This window comes from Monopterus albus, unplaced genomic scaffold (assembly GCF_001952655.1).
Source record: "Monopterus albus unplaced genomic scaffold, M_albus_1.0 scaffold318.1, whole genome shotgun sequence".
Lineage (NCBI taxonomy): Eukaryota > Metazoa > Chordata > Actinopteri > Synbranchiformes > Synbranchidae > Monopterus > Monopterus albus.
The window spans coordinates 357,824-375,979 of record NW_018128198.1 but is presented as its reverse complement, the minus strand read 5'-3'; the positions used below and the strand labels follow the sequence as shown (position 1 = coordinate 375,979).

General features: G+C 41.8%; 1 protein-coding gene across 4 annotated transcripts in view; it reads left to right on the top strand.

Annotated features, from left to right (window-relative positions):
* The window catches only part of sema5ba (sema domain, seven thrombospondin repeats (type 1 and type 1-like), transmembrane domain (TM) and short cytoplasmic domain, (semaphorin) 5Ba), a 163,278-nt gene that overhangs the window by 83,961 nt on the left and 61,161 nt on the right, over positions 1–18,156 (top strand). For all 4 annotated transcript variants that reach the window (XM_020623972.1, XM_020623973.1, XM_020623969.1 and 1 more), the window contains 2 exons: positions 864–963; positions 1,397–1,442. In XM_020623972.1, coding sequence (XP_020479628.1) covers positions 864–963; positions 1,397–1,442 — 146 coding nt within the window. The remainder of the gene's footprint in view (positions 1–863; positions 964–1,396; positions 1,443–18,156) is intronic.

Sequence of the window (18,156 nt, the reverse complement as noted above, 5' to 3'; positions counted from 1 at the left end):
GAGAGAGGACACACTACGGGAGAGAGGAGACACACAGTTAGTAATGTGTAATGGTGGCATATAAAAATAAAGTTAAGAAGAGAGGAGCTCTGCATCATGGGATGCCCCTCAGCAACCACTTCTCAAAGGTTTGGTGGGAATAGTGAGAAGCTATTTAACACAACGTTTTTGCTTTGATACTGTGTACAACATGGAAACAACGGTACATCCTTGTGTGTTGCACAAACCTCCCATGTGGTGGAATCTGCACTTTGAATGCCCCTTCCCCGCTGTTTACACTATGACATTAAAAACCTGCCAAACAGCACCTCTCCTCCACTGCTTTGAAACTTTGATTTGTCAGTTTCAAACCACGCTGAGGTTTCATCCTCGTACCGTACATCACACAGAGCTGTATTTGCCCTAATGTCAGACTGTGTCAGGATTGTGTCTGCACAGCTGTGTCCCTCTCTGCAGGAGACTCCATTCTAGCGAAGGAAGCTTTCCCTGCGTTGTTCACTGCACTTTGTACCAACACAGAAGAAGCAAATGGTTTTATTATTAGCATTTATTACAGTATATCTGAAATTTTATTTTGATTAATCAACCATTTAGTCAATAGTGTCAAAAAAGGAGTTACGTCTCCAGTTTGCTTGTTTAGTCTGATCAATGAACCAAAGATATTGAATTTATTCAATCTTTTTCATTAGTTACCACATAAACATACACCTACATGAAATACCAAAGGGAAAAGACTTCTCTGCACATAAGTCGATTATAATGTGTTATTTGAGTGTTGTGTGTAAATGTCTGCTTTTATCCCTTGAACTATGACAGTTTAGCTTTTAGTAACATCTCTATTTTTGTGTTTCCCCTCTCTTCAGCACTCAGTCCGTGGATTTCTACCTTCTCCCACCCCGGCGTGAGAGACTACTCTCAGCTCACCCTTGACCTGACTAGGAATGAGCTTATTGTGGGTGCCAGGTAAGAAACAGTAAATCTGCTCAGCTTTTCAGCCCTCAGAGCACATTAGTGAGCATGTGATACCGTTTGTGACTCACTCACTCAGTGTGGACTTTGGATAATGATGCTTCTTAAGTGTCCTGCTGAGGCGTTGTTGGATCGAGTCAAGCCTCAGATTTGGCAGAAGGGATGAGTTTGGAAGAAGTGTGTGTGTGTGTGTTCTCATGAACTGACATGAGTTCAGGTTTTGACAGTTTTGACCTCATGCCATCCAAGTAACAGTTTGTAAATACAGCTAAAACAAAGACCTTCAATTGGCCTTACTTTAGGTGGACAGCAGCTGAATTGGCCTGTTCTTTTCTGCTCATCTATTTGCTTTAGTGAACTCATCTTTTCTACATAAGGTCAGTGTGCACACTCTCATATGTCCCCCTTTCCTGTCTCTCCAATCCAGAAACTACCTTTTCAGACTGGACCTTGGTAACATGTCACTGATCCAGGTAGGCAGACTCATGTATTCACTCCTGTGTTTCTCTTTGCTGAGCCTTTGTTTTCATGTCAGTTTGAAGTTGGTACTTTTTGGAAATACATCTCTTCTTTCCCATGAAACCAGGGTTTATTGACCTGAGCTTATTTTCAGATTTTTATAGTTGTTGTTTTACTAATTGCTTGATTACATGGTAATAGTCCTTTAAATAAGGTAATAAAAATAAACATAATGGAACAGTTTGTTGATGTACTTTTCAGGGCGTCCCTTCGTCAGTCTCACTGTGTCTGACTGGTTCTACGGCGTCTATGGTCATGTTTGTGGTGGTCATCGTCTGCGGTGACTTTGAAAGAGAATCGTCACAAGCAGCCATAAGCTGGGCTTTGGTCCGACTGTCTGTGTGTTGTGAGCTACTGAAGCATTGTTGTGTTTCATTCAAACTGTACAACTGCTTTCTGCACTTCTGCTTCGCCTGTTGAAAAACACTCTACCTTGCGATTGGAGGGAAGTGATATGACACAGTTTCCCTTTTGTTTTCAGTCTCTGTAGGTGAAAACCATTGAACAATGAGTTTTTCTTCTATTTATGCCAAAGTGCTATGAATGTACAAACAAAACTACTAAAAATCGATGACGGGGATGTTTATTTCCAGTTACGGTGTAGGAGAGGAGTGAATATGTTGAGGTACGAGTAAACAAATATCTTTTAAATTTAATTACTGTAAGTTGTATGAGTGCGTTCTGTGTATGTATTCATGTGTTTCCTCTGCAGGTGTGTGTAATGTGTGTGTTTTGTTGAAAGGCCTGTGGTATTGTGAGCACTGTGCAGTAGAGTAGCATAGCCAGGAGTGTTAGCTCTGGGGCACGGGGTTGCAGTATGGTTTCATCAGGCATCACAAACGACACGACCCGGACTCTCTGTGGGACTGTGTAATTTAAACTGGTATATCTCTGTCACTGAGTAAAGAAAAGCAGACTTCATATAACCCAGAGTGCAGTGCACAGCTTCCATGCTTGGAAATGACTGTAGTGTATTTAGTTTTTGAAAGTTTTCCACTGCTGTAAGGCAAATGCAATCACATATTCTGATTCTGTCACAGTTAATGTCATTTCCTTTAACTCTTTAACCCCCAGTCTCAGTGCAGAGCAGAATTGACTGTTGCTGGTGGAGGTCAAACCACCACAGTGTGGTTCTGTGTGTTTTAGCCCATTAACTACAAATCTCGTGTACTTTTGTGATTGTATACATTTTCACAAACCATACCAAATGCTATGGGACTGATTGTCCACCCTTCACGCAAGTGCTGGTTTCAGCTGATTCCAGTGCAACATGAGAGGAAACTTGTTCCAGTGCATCATGGAGAACATTGTCTCTGTCTTTTTCTTTCTAAAACAACACTTAACAAACCGTTGGCAGACACGCAGACTGTGTATTAAACTGGTTAAACCGTGTTAAACCGTGTCAAACCACCAGTATTCACCCACACTGCAGTTTCAACTTTGTTTAATGGTAGAAAACAGAATTGCATCCTGATTGAACCGCAGGCTTTGTAGCCTGTTTTCGATTATCTGAATCATTTTAAAGTAACCAAGAGTAGGTTAGGAATTACATTAGCAGCATTGCTTACATGATTGTTTCAGGGACAACAAGCTGTTTTATTTTACACTACATTTCCCCACAGGATGAAGGCACATCACCAGACTCAACTCTGTCTGACAAAGTCCCCTTTCACAGCAGCCACAGCTGAATGACATGATGTGTACAGCTGCCACCCGTGTGTCACTGCTGATATCAATGTGCCCTTTGTCTACATGTCCTAGCTGTTGACTTATGAGGCTTTTCATTTGTTTTCACCCTGGCTGTGTTGTTTTCCTCGGCCCCATGAAGCTGTTCTCTTTGGCATCTGCTCTCTTCACATCCTTCTGACAGCATGCACGTTTATGCAGTGAATGTACACAAATGCTCACACACGTGCACTCAGACAAACTCTCTAAATTTGTCTCTCACACACGCACATCGTCAGTTTACTGTGAGCTATAGGGATAAATGAGGTGGCTCCTTCTTCCCTCCAACTAATGTGGAGGTGTGACGCCAAGGCTGGAACCACTGAGGACGTTATACACACTGTGCAGTGAAGCAGAGAGGAAGGTCTGTACCCCCGTGCTCATTTGCCAGTAAACGAAAGCTGTCCAAAGACACAGAGAAAGGCAGCATCCTAAAATACTCCCTTTCTTTTGTTGTATAACCAGAAGGAAAACAAACCCAAATCTCCCACTTGCCAGTTCGAGCCTCTGCTTCAGCATCAAAGGCTCGTTTCTCTGAGGCATTGAGTTTAGATTCCTGGACCGGTGATATGCTGCTTAAATACCCAAACCACCTGTCACAGACCAAGGCTGGTTTCACTCTGGGTTTGTTTGTTTGAGTCCAAACTTGAGTGGAAATGTCTCTGCTTTCCCTCATCGCCCTCAGTTTTCCTTTTCCAACTAATGTTGTCAGCACACACACACACACACACACACACACACACACACACACAGGACGAATGTACAATGCACAGTGTTAGGATGGGTGGACTGGTTCCATGTGATCACCTGTAATGGTTACAGAAAGATGATTTATGAATAACTTCAATCGTTCCTTTTGTTAAATTCAGTGCAAAGATGTATATTTGTTTACTTTGTAACTTGGTGTTTTTATTTATGCTCATATTTTGTTAGTTTTTCAAATATAAATGAAAACAGTTTCAGTATCAGAACTGCACTGTTCATCGTTGTCCTCATACCCTCGAACTGTTTGTACATTGACTCTGGCTTGATTTGTTTGATTCACTTTAAAACAAGACATTTACAAGCACCTTCTACAAGGTTAATACTGTAGCTCAGCAGCCACAGAGTTACAGAGTTATTGCATCATGATTGTAATGTGGATTTTATGGTCCTTCAGCAAACCTTTAACCAGGATATATACTGACAGTTGAGCGTTAGAGATTTCAGTCATCAGCGTGGGGAGCTGGTGATTCTGTCGCTGGTGATTCAGTACACTCACTTCAGCTTGAATATTTGGTGATAAAGCACAGTTTCCTCATGTAGTGAATACTACACCCCTAGGAAAAAATGTAAGGCAATCTAGTACAGTCTATCAGTGAGCTATTTTATCTGTCCCATTTTCTCAAGAAGGTAGTGGAGGCAGTCAGTCCTGCTTCACCACCACATTCACATGTGACATGCCTCCACTCTCTACAACACCTGTCCCATGCACTTGGACAATTTAACCTTCTATGTAAGATCTCCATCTGCTCTGCAAGTGTCTCCACAACCAGCACCTCTGCTGTGCTTTAATCAACCCTAATGCAAACCCAACATCTACCTGCTTTGATTCTATAGTGTTGATTCAAAGATTTGAAGTCAAACCACTCATGATTTCAGTTTACTTTGAAACGCCACCATGTAGTTTGAGTTTAACCCTCCTGTTATGTTGCGGGTCAAATTGACCCACGAACATAACTGCTGAGCAGGCATCACCTGCTCAGAGGAAACCCTCCTGTTATGTTCATTTCTCAGGTGATGCCTGCTCAGCAGTTATGTTCATGGGTCAATTTGACCCGCAACATTAAACGACCCACTGATATTTCTATTACTGATATTTTAGACTTTCCACCTGTGGGGGTTTTCTGAAAGCTGAATCACATGTACATTTACAGTTTGACTTGTTTTGAACCTTTTTCTTTTACCTGGCATGTCATTGAAATGTAGACGATAAAATCATTTTCGGAAAGACAGCAAGGTGAAGTTCATTGTTTTTGGCAGTCATCTTGCAACAGTGCGCTCACAGCTTAAACTACCTAAAGTCAAAGATATTACCTTGTTTAATGTTTAATGTCAGTATGAATGTTAACTGCAGCAGCTATACTCAGGAACCAAGGCGACCTCTAGAAATGGAACCAGCCCCGTTGGATGCAAAGCATGACTGGCTTTACCTTAAAATAAAAGCCGTCCATTGAGACTAGGTGAAAGTCAAACTGATGCTGTTTAGAAATGACTCGCTGATTGATTGAAAAGTAAACCGGAGAGGGCGGCCTGCTCTCGGTCTAACAATGCTGCATTCTCTGCTCTCCCATTGAGTTGTTTGGACTGGTTGACCTTAGCTTTGCAAGTGGGCCATTATCAGCCTGTAACCACACACCGCTGTCACCATCATCATCATCAGTCCCCCACTTTTAGTGTCCACTTCTCTCTCCTCTGTCAAGCTATTAGATATTGTATGTGTTAGTGTGTGATACACTGGGCTACCCATGGCAGCACCAAATTAGAGAGGCAGCCTAGGCCAATCTGGCTCATACCTGAAGGCAAAACAACACAGTCTGGGTGCAAGCAAGAGAGATGTAATTTGTTTGCTTCTACATGTGTGTGTGAGTGGAGGCAGACAAGTTTGTAGATGCCAGCTTTGCAGTCTTTCAGTGGCGGAAGGAAGGGGAGGGGGCTAAGGTGCTGATGCCAGAGCTTTTAAAGGCTTGGTCCAGGCTGTTATGCTCAAGCACCTGGGAGAGCACCTGCCACGGCCATTAGTGAGCAGGCAAGCGTACAGGAATGAATGTGCAGGGAATGAGAGTGAGAGGCAGGGAGAGGAGACAGACAAGGAGAGCCAGGGATAAAGGGGTAGGCAGGAGCCAGAGAATGAAAGAAACATAACAAGAAAAGGAACGAGGAACACAAGCAGAGACCAAGAGAACAACACAGAAAATCACACACACAGAGCTGAGATTTTTTGAGTGTGAGGGAGGTGACAAGCTTTCATTCAGCTCCAGCTCAGCATTTTCTCCCTTGGCATTTTTTCTGGCGAGCCTCTGTGTTTCTGTGGAGTCGAACAAAACCGTTTCTGTGGAGTGCAGCACCTGCACAGAACATTCAAAGCCACCTCCACACTGTAAAGAAGACTTTGACAAAGCAACTGAAGGTTTTCAGTGTCCTAATAAGTAATAGAAATATGTCCCTACTGGGTAATTAAAAGAAAATGACACTATGCTGAACCACGTGAACAAAGCCTCATGTGTATACTACTTAAACCTATGAGGTTTATGTAGCCTTACAGAATAAGTCAGGTGGTTTACATTGTGTTGCACACTTCCTCATAAATATCAAAACAATGTTCACACTGCCCGTTCACCTCAGCAGGTTTTCCTCCTCGCCGCTCTGTGTAAAAGGTACAGTCTCAGAATGGGGGGGTCGAAGCTGACCCTCCAAAACGCTGCAATGGGAGAGATGAGATGAGTTGACCCCACAAGCTGGAGTGGGGAGCTGGAAGTTCACTTGAATGAGGAGAGAATACAGCGTCAGCGAGAACCAAGTGAGTCAGAGAATCAAAAAGTTATTTTATCATTGTTTCGCTATGGTTTCGTTATAAAGCACCAAGAAACAGCCACACCGCCGCAAAACCCTGTGGGAAGGATTTGGTACAAATGCACTCAAAGCGGGTACTTCTGTGTGTTCAAAGGTGAGGTCACTTTGTGTGTGTGTGTGTGTGTGTGTAGCCCTGACCTCAGACTGACACGCAGACCTGAAACTGGATTCACCTGTAGTATAGTAGGTTACTCCTGATTTCCATTTATGAATATATCAAACACAGTCAGGTAACAGTTCGTTCGTGCTTCCATTAGCTGATTGACATCAGCTGTTTCATTCACTCACGTGTCACTATCGACGACTCAGTCATCAGCTTCTTGGCTAGCGGCGGTCTTGGTACATCTAGTTGTATTTGTTCGGTGGTACGTTGAGTGGCTTCTCTAACCTGACACGTACCACTGGCCCTGTTGATGAACTTTATACCAATTAATGTGCTAAAAGTTTTATTGTTGACTTAAATAAGCTCTGATGTCATGTTTGTGAAGGACGGATGAGCCTTTTCTATCAAATCTAAGTGTAAAACCATGATCAGCCCTGATGTGTCTCATGAGAAGCATGAGCATTCAGATGATCAGACAGGCTGGAAACAAACTCCCAGTTTATTCGACAGTGACATTATAAAACATTATGAACATAAAAGCCCTCCTGGTTTCAATTTCACTTACAGGGCCTGTTGTACTTATATGCTCACGTTTAGTTTTATCTCCAAATGAAGTGGTTTATAAAATATGGTTAATCTGCTGTAGGACAGCCTGACCACACTTGATTTTTACGTCAGTGAGCTACTCTGCATACTGCTTATCCTGTAGAAGCTTGATGGTGGACTGGGACAGGTCACCGGTCCACCACAGAGCTGACCGGGACAAAGACAGGCTTTAAATTTAGCCTGCATGTCTTTGGACTTTGGGAGGAGGTACCCAGAAAAAACCCACGCAGACACAGGGGAGAACATGCAAACTCCACAGAGAAAGGCCGGAGTCCACCAACTATGAGAGTGGTGCTAACCACTGCACCACTGTGGCCATTTCAGATTTCAGCCATTGACCGGCGAACTCCGTGTTACTATAACCGATAGTAACAAACCAGAACTATTCTGTGAAGTTGTATTTTTTATTTAAATTACTAAACTTAAAGCAGCTATAACTAATTTTCACCCTTTAAGTTTTGACTCAAGCAGGAATCCCTCCTCTTCTCCCTCCACTCCTCCTTGGCCCTCCTTGGTTTGAAAAATGCGTCTTATAACCTCGGATCAGCGAGGGCGTGGATGAAGTGCAGTGCAGATTTTAACAGTGGCCACAGAGGGAAAGAAGATAGCAGAGTGGGGTTTAGGACAGCAGGGACAATTTTTACTTGATTAAAAGTAATTATTAAGTTAAGTTCAATTATATCAAGTAATTATTTTACTTGATTTGTGCTAAATCTGAGTTAACGCAGCTTTAATAAACCTTCTCAGATAGAAAAACAAAACCCCCACATATACAAAGACACCTTGAGATTATAATATGCATGTGAATACCTCATCTGTACCCACATACAGTAACTGACACACAAACACATGCACCATCACCCACCCAGCCACCTCACAGTGGGACTGCTCAGACGTCCGACTCAGGCAGAGCTGAGACTCTGAACCTTGGATGCTGCTGCATATTCTTAAAGTTTGCCTTCCCTATCCTTCACCCTCCTTCCTGTTCACTCTTTAAACTCTTCTCTGTGTCTCTGTCTTTTTTCTGGGTTGTAGTGCCGATATTAGTGCTGGTGGTGGGTCTGATTGCAATCCACCCACACGCTCTGTCCTAGAAACACCCACTGACACAGCTCTCTCTCTCTCTCTCTCTCTGATGTTCTGGTCGGTCTGATCTTTGCTGCAATCAGAACAGCAGGGGGAAGCTGGTGGGAGGTGTGTGTGTGTGTGTGTGGTGGGGGATAAAACAGAGGAGTGGGAGAGTGGTAAAAAGAGTGGAGGTATATAAAAGCTCAAGTGTTGGGTGGGAGAGGGAAAGGAGAGCTGAAGCACAGGCTCTTTTCTCTCATCTCTTTCTCTGATTGTTTATTTTTCTTTGTATCTGGATGCACATTTGCCAGATGTGCTATGAGCTATGACTGCTGTCGAGGAAAAAACTTTTTATGGGCAAGACTTTTCATGTTTGAGATGGGAATGAATTCTCACTGGCCTCCTTTCTTTTTTCTCACATTTTTGGTTTCAAATAATAGAAATAGCAGCAGCAGAGACCTGCTTACATGGCCCGTTGTTTCTTCTGCATGTTGCAAGATAATAATAGGACATAGGATATTGATTTGTCTCCTGCTAACATATTTGTACAAGACCACAGAGATACAGAATTGTACTGAATGTCTGTAGTCATGCCAAGAAATATCTTCACACACTGCTGCTTGAAGCCTGTTTGTCACAAACAGACAGTGAGAAATGAAAGACAAAATGTGAATAACTGAGTGGTCTCTTCCTGGATGACAGTGCCTCCATTCACTGAACGGTGTGATGAGTATGAAAATGACATGAACCAGATGCTGTGGCCTTCACAGTCACCAGGTCTCAACCCAGCTGAACATCTATGGGAGATGTTGGAGAGACATGTTAGACAGCGTCTCCACCACCAGCAAAACACCACATGAGAATGGAGAACTCCACTGGAGGGATGAGCAGCATTCCTCCAAAAGATATTCCCTCATGTGAACATCACCCTCACATTCATATTCATCAAACCATCCAGTGAATGGAGGCTGTTCTGGAGGCACGTGGTGGCCCAGCACCTCACTGAGCCTCTTTATATTGGGTTGTCACCTGTCTGTACAATATATGCACATGCATACACTTCAGTTGTCTCTTTTTATTTAGCTGTCCTTTCTTCATGTGCATTAACATACTGTATATACAGTTATCTCATAAAGTCAAGGCCTTCTGTGAAAAGATGCTGAAAAATACTGTTTTTGACTGACAGAGGTGGTAGAAATAAGGAAAGGAGAAAGAAAAGTAATAGGAAGGAAGTGGACTGCAGCTGGAAATATCCAGGAGTTAAAGGATTATTAAACTAACCTGCTCTTTTCTGACATTTTTGTAGAAATAGAACTCGTGCATTTTGTACCCTGCTCAGGTAACTGAAGCACAGCATGTTTTCCAAATTGAAAAGCAGAACTGAAAGATTTTTATATCGTAGCTTTAAAGGAATATCATGCCAATTACTTATTATCAAACACATAACCCTAAGGGCTTAAAAGGAGGCTCACAGAGGTTGTGAGTGTGGTTAATAGTTTACTATTACAACAGTTTGAACTTAAAAACACAGGCTTTCTGTAAAAGGTTAAGGCCATGATTAAAATGTTAACTAGCTAGGTTGGTATAAACATAAATATACAGTATATAAATAAAGACAATAACATCATCCAGGATTTGATGGTCTATAATAAGAAGAACTTTATTTAAAATGCAAACTATAGAGTAAAATCACTTTGCCTTCGGTGGCATGAAGACAAACTGATGATGTATTGTAAGAAGCTTTGAGACTGATAGCCAATAAATGTGAATGAAAACATAAGCTCATACTAAACAAATTACACATATGTGTAAGACAAAGATAAAGACAAGCCCAAGAAAGGAATCGAGGAAAGGAGGCAAATGGGAAGGGGAGGCAAGGGGTCTTTGTCAGTGCATCAGATAATCCCTGCATAGATAAGACAGCAGCACCATGGAGGTGGAATGTAAACACCATATTACTGTCTGAAGTGCCACATATCTGCCTCCGTCCCTCTGCTGTCTTAACTCACCTTTCCACCATCTCCACTCTTACTTATTTTCTCTGTTGCCTCCTCCACCGCTGCACATGCTCTGTTCTCTAAATCACATCTGAAAAGATGGCAGCACCTCTGCCTGTGACATTTTCTCCTCAGAAGAACATTATACTTGCTTCTGATGTGGAACTGTTGATGCATTTCTATCAGGTTCACTCCTCCATTGAAACTTTTTCTCTGTGCTCATTCATTCTGTCGTGGGGCTTTCCACTGTATGGAACATCGTGATGTACATCAGTACGCAGGCCTGCAGACCTTCAGATAGTATTGTACACACTTACTGTAGTGCTACAGACAATAATGGAGGTGTCACTGTAAAGCCAAGCTGTTGTAGGAGGGGACTGTTTGAAAACATGCATGATTGTTGACCAGTGAAAACCGATCAAGTCGACTTCTACTTTAAGCTCTAGAACATTGTCACTCTGATCCAGTAGGTGTGCTGCTGTTGAGCTGCAGTGTTCCACGTGGCAGAGCACAGTCAAGCACTTCCACCTGATTGGCTTGCCCTTTTTCTAAATGCATGTAGGGTAATGGTGGCTGGCAAAAGGAATGGCAGTGGGTTTTTTGTGTTCGCTCTTTCCAAAGATACAGCTCTTGGTTATTCCCTTCCAGAGCTACCCAGTTTCAGTCATTATCCCTGATGTGAAGAGACTCAAAGTGGGCTCTTTTTCTTTTTCAGAGCCAGACATATTTGACCTCTATTTTGTTGTCCCCTTATTTTTCAAGTGGGAGACTTGTTGTTTAGTTTTTTGTTTTTTCTGTTAGTTTTTGTGCTGAGAATACATCAGAAAAGTTTGGATACAGCAGTGGGTCCCCCGTGTGCTTGGGGCCTGGGATTTGCCCTGGACATGGTGTTTGTGTTTGGGGTTGTTTGAATTGGGCTGTGGTCTGTGGCTCCCACAGCTCTTTGATGATGAGCAGGCCCCAGGCGGCCGTCCTGCTGTGCAACATGATGGTCTGTCTCATAGGAACTAAAGACCTCTTTACCAGATGCAAGGCTGGGATACAGGCTGACAGTGACGTGATGAAAGTAGTTACACCTTCTTGTATCTGTTACTGTCAGTAGTTCATGAAGTGAAGTTATTCTTGACTATGTTTTTATTAATGTGTGTGAGTGTGTGATAATGTGGTTAATGCACTGACTCTCTTACGTTACACATACTGACATGAAACTACTGTGACACACTTCATTTATCTATGTATTGTTTCCTACAAATGCTAACAATAAGGCAGGACTGGGTGATAATTCACTGTTACTGTTACTGTTCATACATTTTTAATGGAATCTGGTGCCGCGACTAACAGTTTTTCTCATTATAACCTAATCTGTCAGTTATTTCTCCAGTCAAGAATTTAGTCTTTGTAATAAGAAAACATCCTTCAAATGTTTAGTTTTGTTGTCCTCATGTCCTCGTACTGGGGGAACAGGAACTAGAGCATGACTAGAGCTTTTTGGTATATGACTGACGCCATTAACTTATTATTTAAATAGATGACAGTTATTTTTTTGGTCAATTGATCAATAAATAAGCCAACTAATCATTTTAGCTCTCATGGAATTGTATGTGATTTGTGTTTTGTTGGTATGTTTCAAAAATGTACTGTCCAAATGAAAAAGTAAGGGGTAATTATTAAAAACTAAATGTAGCCCAGCCTGCAAAAATGTATAGGCCAAATAAATAAATAGTTGTTAAAATACATACAGTATATCATCTGTTAAAAATGTTTATTTTATGTCATGCCATTTCAATTTATTGGCAGAATTAAAACTTTAATTAAAATTCCATTGTTCATTTAAAAGTGTAGCAGAATAGAAATCCTTGTCTGTGCACATAGTTTGTTTGTTGTGTACATGCCAGAAACGTGGTCGGTTGTACTACCTAACCTTGCAGGACACCAGACTGTCAATCTTGACCTTCCTTATTTGCAATTGGCTGTTCGTTGATCAAAATCAATCAGAGTAGTGCCAAGGTGGGACGACCAGGACGACCCTGTAGCCAGACATGAAATGCTTTATGTTTTTTTGGCCGTCATTCTGAATGGCTATGAAAAGTTTAGTCACTAACCTTCACACAGCCTCACTTGCCTTTAAGCTTCTTAAAATTGGTGTTTACACTGAGTGAAATATTCCAAGTCAAGACTCCATGACTTAATGCTTGTTGAATGGATGTCACATTATAAAACTGAAAACATGGTTCCAGCTGGGGGGAACAGCTGGTTCAGCTTAAAATACTCTTAGTGGGTAAAATCCTTATCATTCACCAATTCCTGCTAACATGGTCCCAGCTGGGGGGAACAGCTGGTTCAGCTGTTTGCTGTTGCTTAATCCCAGTGTGCATCGTTTCCCTGCAGTGGACCAAGGTCAGGAGAGCAGAATGACCTGAAGGGTCAACAAGTCAACTGTCTCTGTTTGTTCCTTTAAACAGGAAATGACCAGTGTCACCCCCTTGATCAGCAGACACTGTTGAATTTCCCAGTACACCAGAGGAAAAATAAATGGATCTGTTTTTTTTTTTTGATGCTTAAAATTACTTTTGGACTGGAGGAACTGGCTGAAGATGCACTGAACTTTTCTCATTCAGTATACCAGCTACAGTCCACGTAGTGCTAAAGGGCAGAGTGGACTTGTGGAGAAAGCCAAGGATTAAAATGAATGAAAGGCCACAGGATGGACATTAATCTGACCCTCTTTGATATTCATACCCTTGATTCATCCACACTATCAAGCTCCTCTCTCTTGCCCTGAGTTTGATGAGTCATGGCTGATTTCATTCACCCTCGTCATTAATTTCTGTGCTGCAGTTTGGCCAGAGATTTAATTATTGATGCGGCCTTTGTCAGACTGGAGAGATAATCTGTCACCCTGTACCGTGCTACAGCTTGGCCAGCCTGGCTGGGAAAGAAGAACTGTCTCTGATGGAGAACAGTGTCTGTGTGTGCCTGCATGTATACATATGCTGCATTTCTACTATTGGATCTTAATGAGCGATATGCCCCGTATTTCCTTTAACCATCACCAAGCATAGCCTCCAGAGTTGACACGGACTGTCCTGCTTTCCCCCCCCCACAGTATCTTCACTCTGTCAGTCTTTGTTTAGAGGAGGGAGGGGCTGCTCCTCTCTCACACATGCAGTCAGCTGTGTGTTTACACATGGTGCTGGTAATGCTAATGATTGAGGTCTGAAGACACAAACATTTAACCAATCACCAGCAACTACTCTGTGCACATGCATCCTCCCCCCTTTGCAGCCCTGGTACTTGATTTTAGTTCAAATGGGCCAAAATGGGCCAAGTGTAGTGGAAACAACCGTAGAACCTATAATTAGCGTTACTCTGCATGATACGTTTCCGTATGTTCCTATAATAGAAAAGCTCTATGAAGAAATGAACTATACATTATTAAGAATCAAATTGTTTATTTTGTGTAAAAATATGACACCTAGTGTTTTCTTTAGCTAACTTTGGCCAAGTACTCCACAATAACATAGTTGGAGAAATTCAGGCAAAAATCATGCTGCTTGCACGGTATAAAATAAAAATTATTTGACCAATATCAATTATAAAGCACCAGAAAAATATTAGTTATAGTTAAGGCAACAATTTGTTTTTCACTTTTCATTCACTAATACTGACAAGCATCACATTTTGACTCAGGGTTAGCCAGTCAGATTCTGAGGGTGGCCGGTACCACCCCTGGCCACCCCTTGGCTCCACCGATGGTCAAAAAAGCAATGTATCCATATTTGTACACATAAATGTATATGTATAGTATGTCAAAGCATCAGCCAGGCTCACAGTTCTGCATTTATGTTGACCAATGAGGAAAATAAAATTGTACCACATAATTACTCAAACAGATCTTGACAGATATTCATTCAGGTTACGTGTCTTTGTTAAAATATCTGCTGATGTATTTTTATCATATAATTGTAGATACTGGTATTAAACTCATTAGTCCAGTGTTGTTTAGTCGTTATTATGTACATGTATACACAAAACACTAACTGGAAAAACAGAATTCAACACAAGCAGTTATGCAAATGGAGACGTAAGAATTATGAGCCCTGTGTCTCTGCTTCACCATGTTTGTCACGTTCATCTGTCTTACCTGCATCTTTATTTGAATGTGTGTGGGTGGATACAGTACAGTAAATGTTTGAGGAAGAGAAGGAATAATAATCTGCTGTGCTGGTTGGTTGGTCATGGAGAGACAGCTTTCACCTGCCAGCCTCCCTAATGTGGAATTACAGTGAGTGGGAGGCGGCGGCAGCATGAGTGGGCAACCACATGCAGGCTGTTAGCACATGCTGAACCATACGATGTGTTCAACTCAACACTGTTACATCACAGAGGACGAAGCAGCTTCCTGTTCCCAGCTGTGATCAACTGAATCGCTTCAGTTGTAAAATATCCACCACTGTAGCTGTAAAACAGCAGCATCTTCACATATTAATGCCCATTAAAATCATCACTCATAGAAGAATGCTTCTACATTTCTTTCACATTACAAATGAAAGAGTCACATTCATTTCTTCTAATGTAATTACTAAAGGATTTATTGAACATTTCGTTCTCATTTTATGTCTTATTAAGCCTAAAGGCATCTTTGAACTGCTCTACAATCCACTATACGGTATTAGTTTTATATTAATGTAAATTTTTATGTAAAGGTTATCTTTTTTGAAGTTACTCTGGAGAACAGTACATACACAAGAATTTTGAGTGTTTTCCCTCTATTTGCTCATTTAAAGCAGGGCTGTGTATATTAATTTCTTTATAATTTCAATAAGAAATAAACTGAGTCTAGTTTTGAATAGGGTGGCATGGTGACGCAGTGGTTTGCATTGTTGCCTCGCAGCAAGAAGGTTCTGTGTTCGAGCCCAGGCTGACCCGGTACCTTTGCAGTTTGCATGTGCCTGTGTGACTTGTCTGGCTTCCTTCCAAAGCTTGACTGGAGACTTGAAATTGCTCCTAGAAGTGAGTGTGATAGTTTGTGTCAGAGTGTGATAGACTAGCGACCTGTCCTGGGTGGACCCAACCTTGTGGCCAAGGTCAGCTGCGATTGGCTCCCGTTACCCTATTCAGGATAAGCAGTATAGATAATGGATGGATGGTCTCAAGTAAGTACTAAATGCTGGCAGGGCTTCAGTCATGGATTTGATCAGATGGTTTTGTATTTAATTCATAATGGTGTTAAATAATATTGCATTTGTTTTTAATATTGAGTAAATTTTTTAAAGGGGGTGACAGTGGTGCAGTGGGTAGAGCAGTTGTCTCCCAACCAGAAGGCTGAAGGTTCAAATCTTGGTGCCTGCAGTCCACGTGTCAAAGTGTCCTTGGGCAAGACACTGAACCCCCCAAGTTGCCTGTGATGGCGGTGTGTATGCTGAATTTTGGTTGATTGTATTTAATCAGAATGTTTTTGTCAAAAACATGTTTAAACTAGCAACAAGAAAGTAAGAGGTGTAAAGTCAATATTGTTCTGACATACCCAGGTGCAGCAGCCCTGTCTCTCTGCGTTTTTCTGTCTTCCACCACCTGTCCACTAGAGGCCCCCAGAGTCTCCCAAACTTTGCCGGTCACCTGAACCCTCTCCTTTTTGCACACCTGTCTGTTTTCTGTTTAAGCCCCAATGTAGAATTACTGGCCACTTTCTTTTCATTGTGTTTCTTTTTGGCCCTGGTGTTGCACACATTCCTGTATGTGTCCTGTTCTTGCTCCACAAACCCTGCCAGTAATCTGGATTTGCTCTTTGCAATAGTCCTACTACCTTTTCATAAACATTAAGTCCCTTTGATTCAGTCAGCTATACCTGTCTGCATGTGGGCCTTCGTCCCTGCTAGTTCCCACTTTGGTGTCTGTAGCATCGTGGTGTGAAATTAAGTCATTTTCAAGTGGACACTGTTGAACTGAACTCAAATTTAAACCACTGTGGATGAAATATTTATCTAACTGCTGCATTTCACTCTTGATGTCAAACTGAAAGACAGTGAGTTGATAGGAGTGTTCAGAGCTTCATCTTTTGTTGTCTGCACCAAGCTGTATTTCTCAACAATGTGAACATTTAGTCAGAACCTTTAAAATGGTCTAATGTGTGCTGTGAACCCCCCCACACACACTGCAACCCTCCATGTCTGCAGCAGTGTGGAGATGAAGGTGTAGGTCAGTGACTTTAGTCTGCCAGAGTGTGGTGTTTGACAGAGGAGTACTGTATGCTGGTTGACAAGTGTGTGTGTGTGTGTGTGTGTGTGTGTGTGTGTGAGAGAGAGAGAGACAGACCATGAAACACAAAGGAGAGGATGTGGGTGTGCCCTTGGATCAGGACCTTCGAGACAAAGCATTGATGAAAGTCTGTGGTTTTGTGTGACGTGGGTTAGGAAACTCTGTGTTTATAGTGAATGTGAACCTGGGAGTGTTTATGTGGGTATGTATCTGTTTGTTCTTTAGTTCATTTCTACTTTGCCAGTAAATGACCAGTCCCCATACATTGGTGAAAATGGCATGAAAGCCACCTGTTGCTAAATGCTTGGCCCATATCATAGTATATGTTAATATTGTCATTAAAATTGTTCTTTACCCATTTAATAATGACAGATAAAAATCTTCCCTTCCTCTACTGTATGTCTGATTCTAAGGCCACATTATTAAGACACTGAAATTTGTGTGCAAAGTGAATTAGCACAGAGCTGTACATGTTTTCCCATTAATACTCCCTCAATTTTTAAAACTTTCACCAAAGTCAGGAAGTCACTGTGTTCCCTGTCTAGTCCTGTATTACTATGGGTTCATCCCAAGTCTCTTATAATCACTGTCGATTCCCTCACTTGCATTTCTTCCTTGTCTTAGTCCCGCCCGTGTAAGATTAGAGGAAAACATGAGTAGGAAGGACGCAAGGAAACACTTTATTAATGAAATGAGGTGTCCTTATCTCAGGTCTTTCATTTGACTATTTTGTAAGTGTGACCGGGCCAATATACAGGCCTAGGTAACTCAGACCGTAGTAACTTTTAGTAGTTCCCCAAGAATAACACCCCTCCTGTTTTCTATTGGGTCAAATTCATGCAAACTTCCCCAGTACTGAGCTGCTACCCCCAGATAGATCTGCCAACACAGAGACGTTGGAGTTACTCACACAGATAAAACTTTGAGTCAAAGTATAATTTAACAGTGAAAATGTTTTAAGAAGCCTAAACCCAGAAGCTAAAATGTTACCTATAAGAAGTTTCCCCCCCCACTCAATAAATACAGTGCAGAACAGGAATAAAATGGTCAGAGTCAAAAGGTTACAAGGCACCATAAAATAAACACCACAAATCAATTAATCAAATCAAATTATATTTGTATAGCACCAAATCACAACAAAAGTCATCTCAGGACACTTTACAAAGTAAGGTCTAGACCTTACTGTTATCAATATTATTACATAGGGAAAACCCAACAAATCCCCCTTGAGCAAGCACTTGGCGACAGTGGGGAGGAAAAACTCCCTTTAACGGAAGAAACCTCCGACAGACCCCGGCT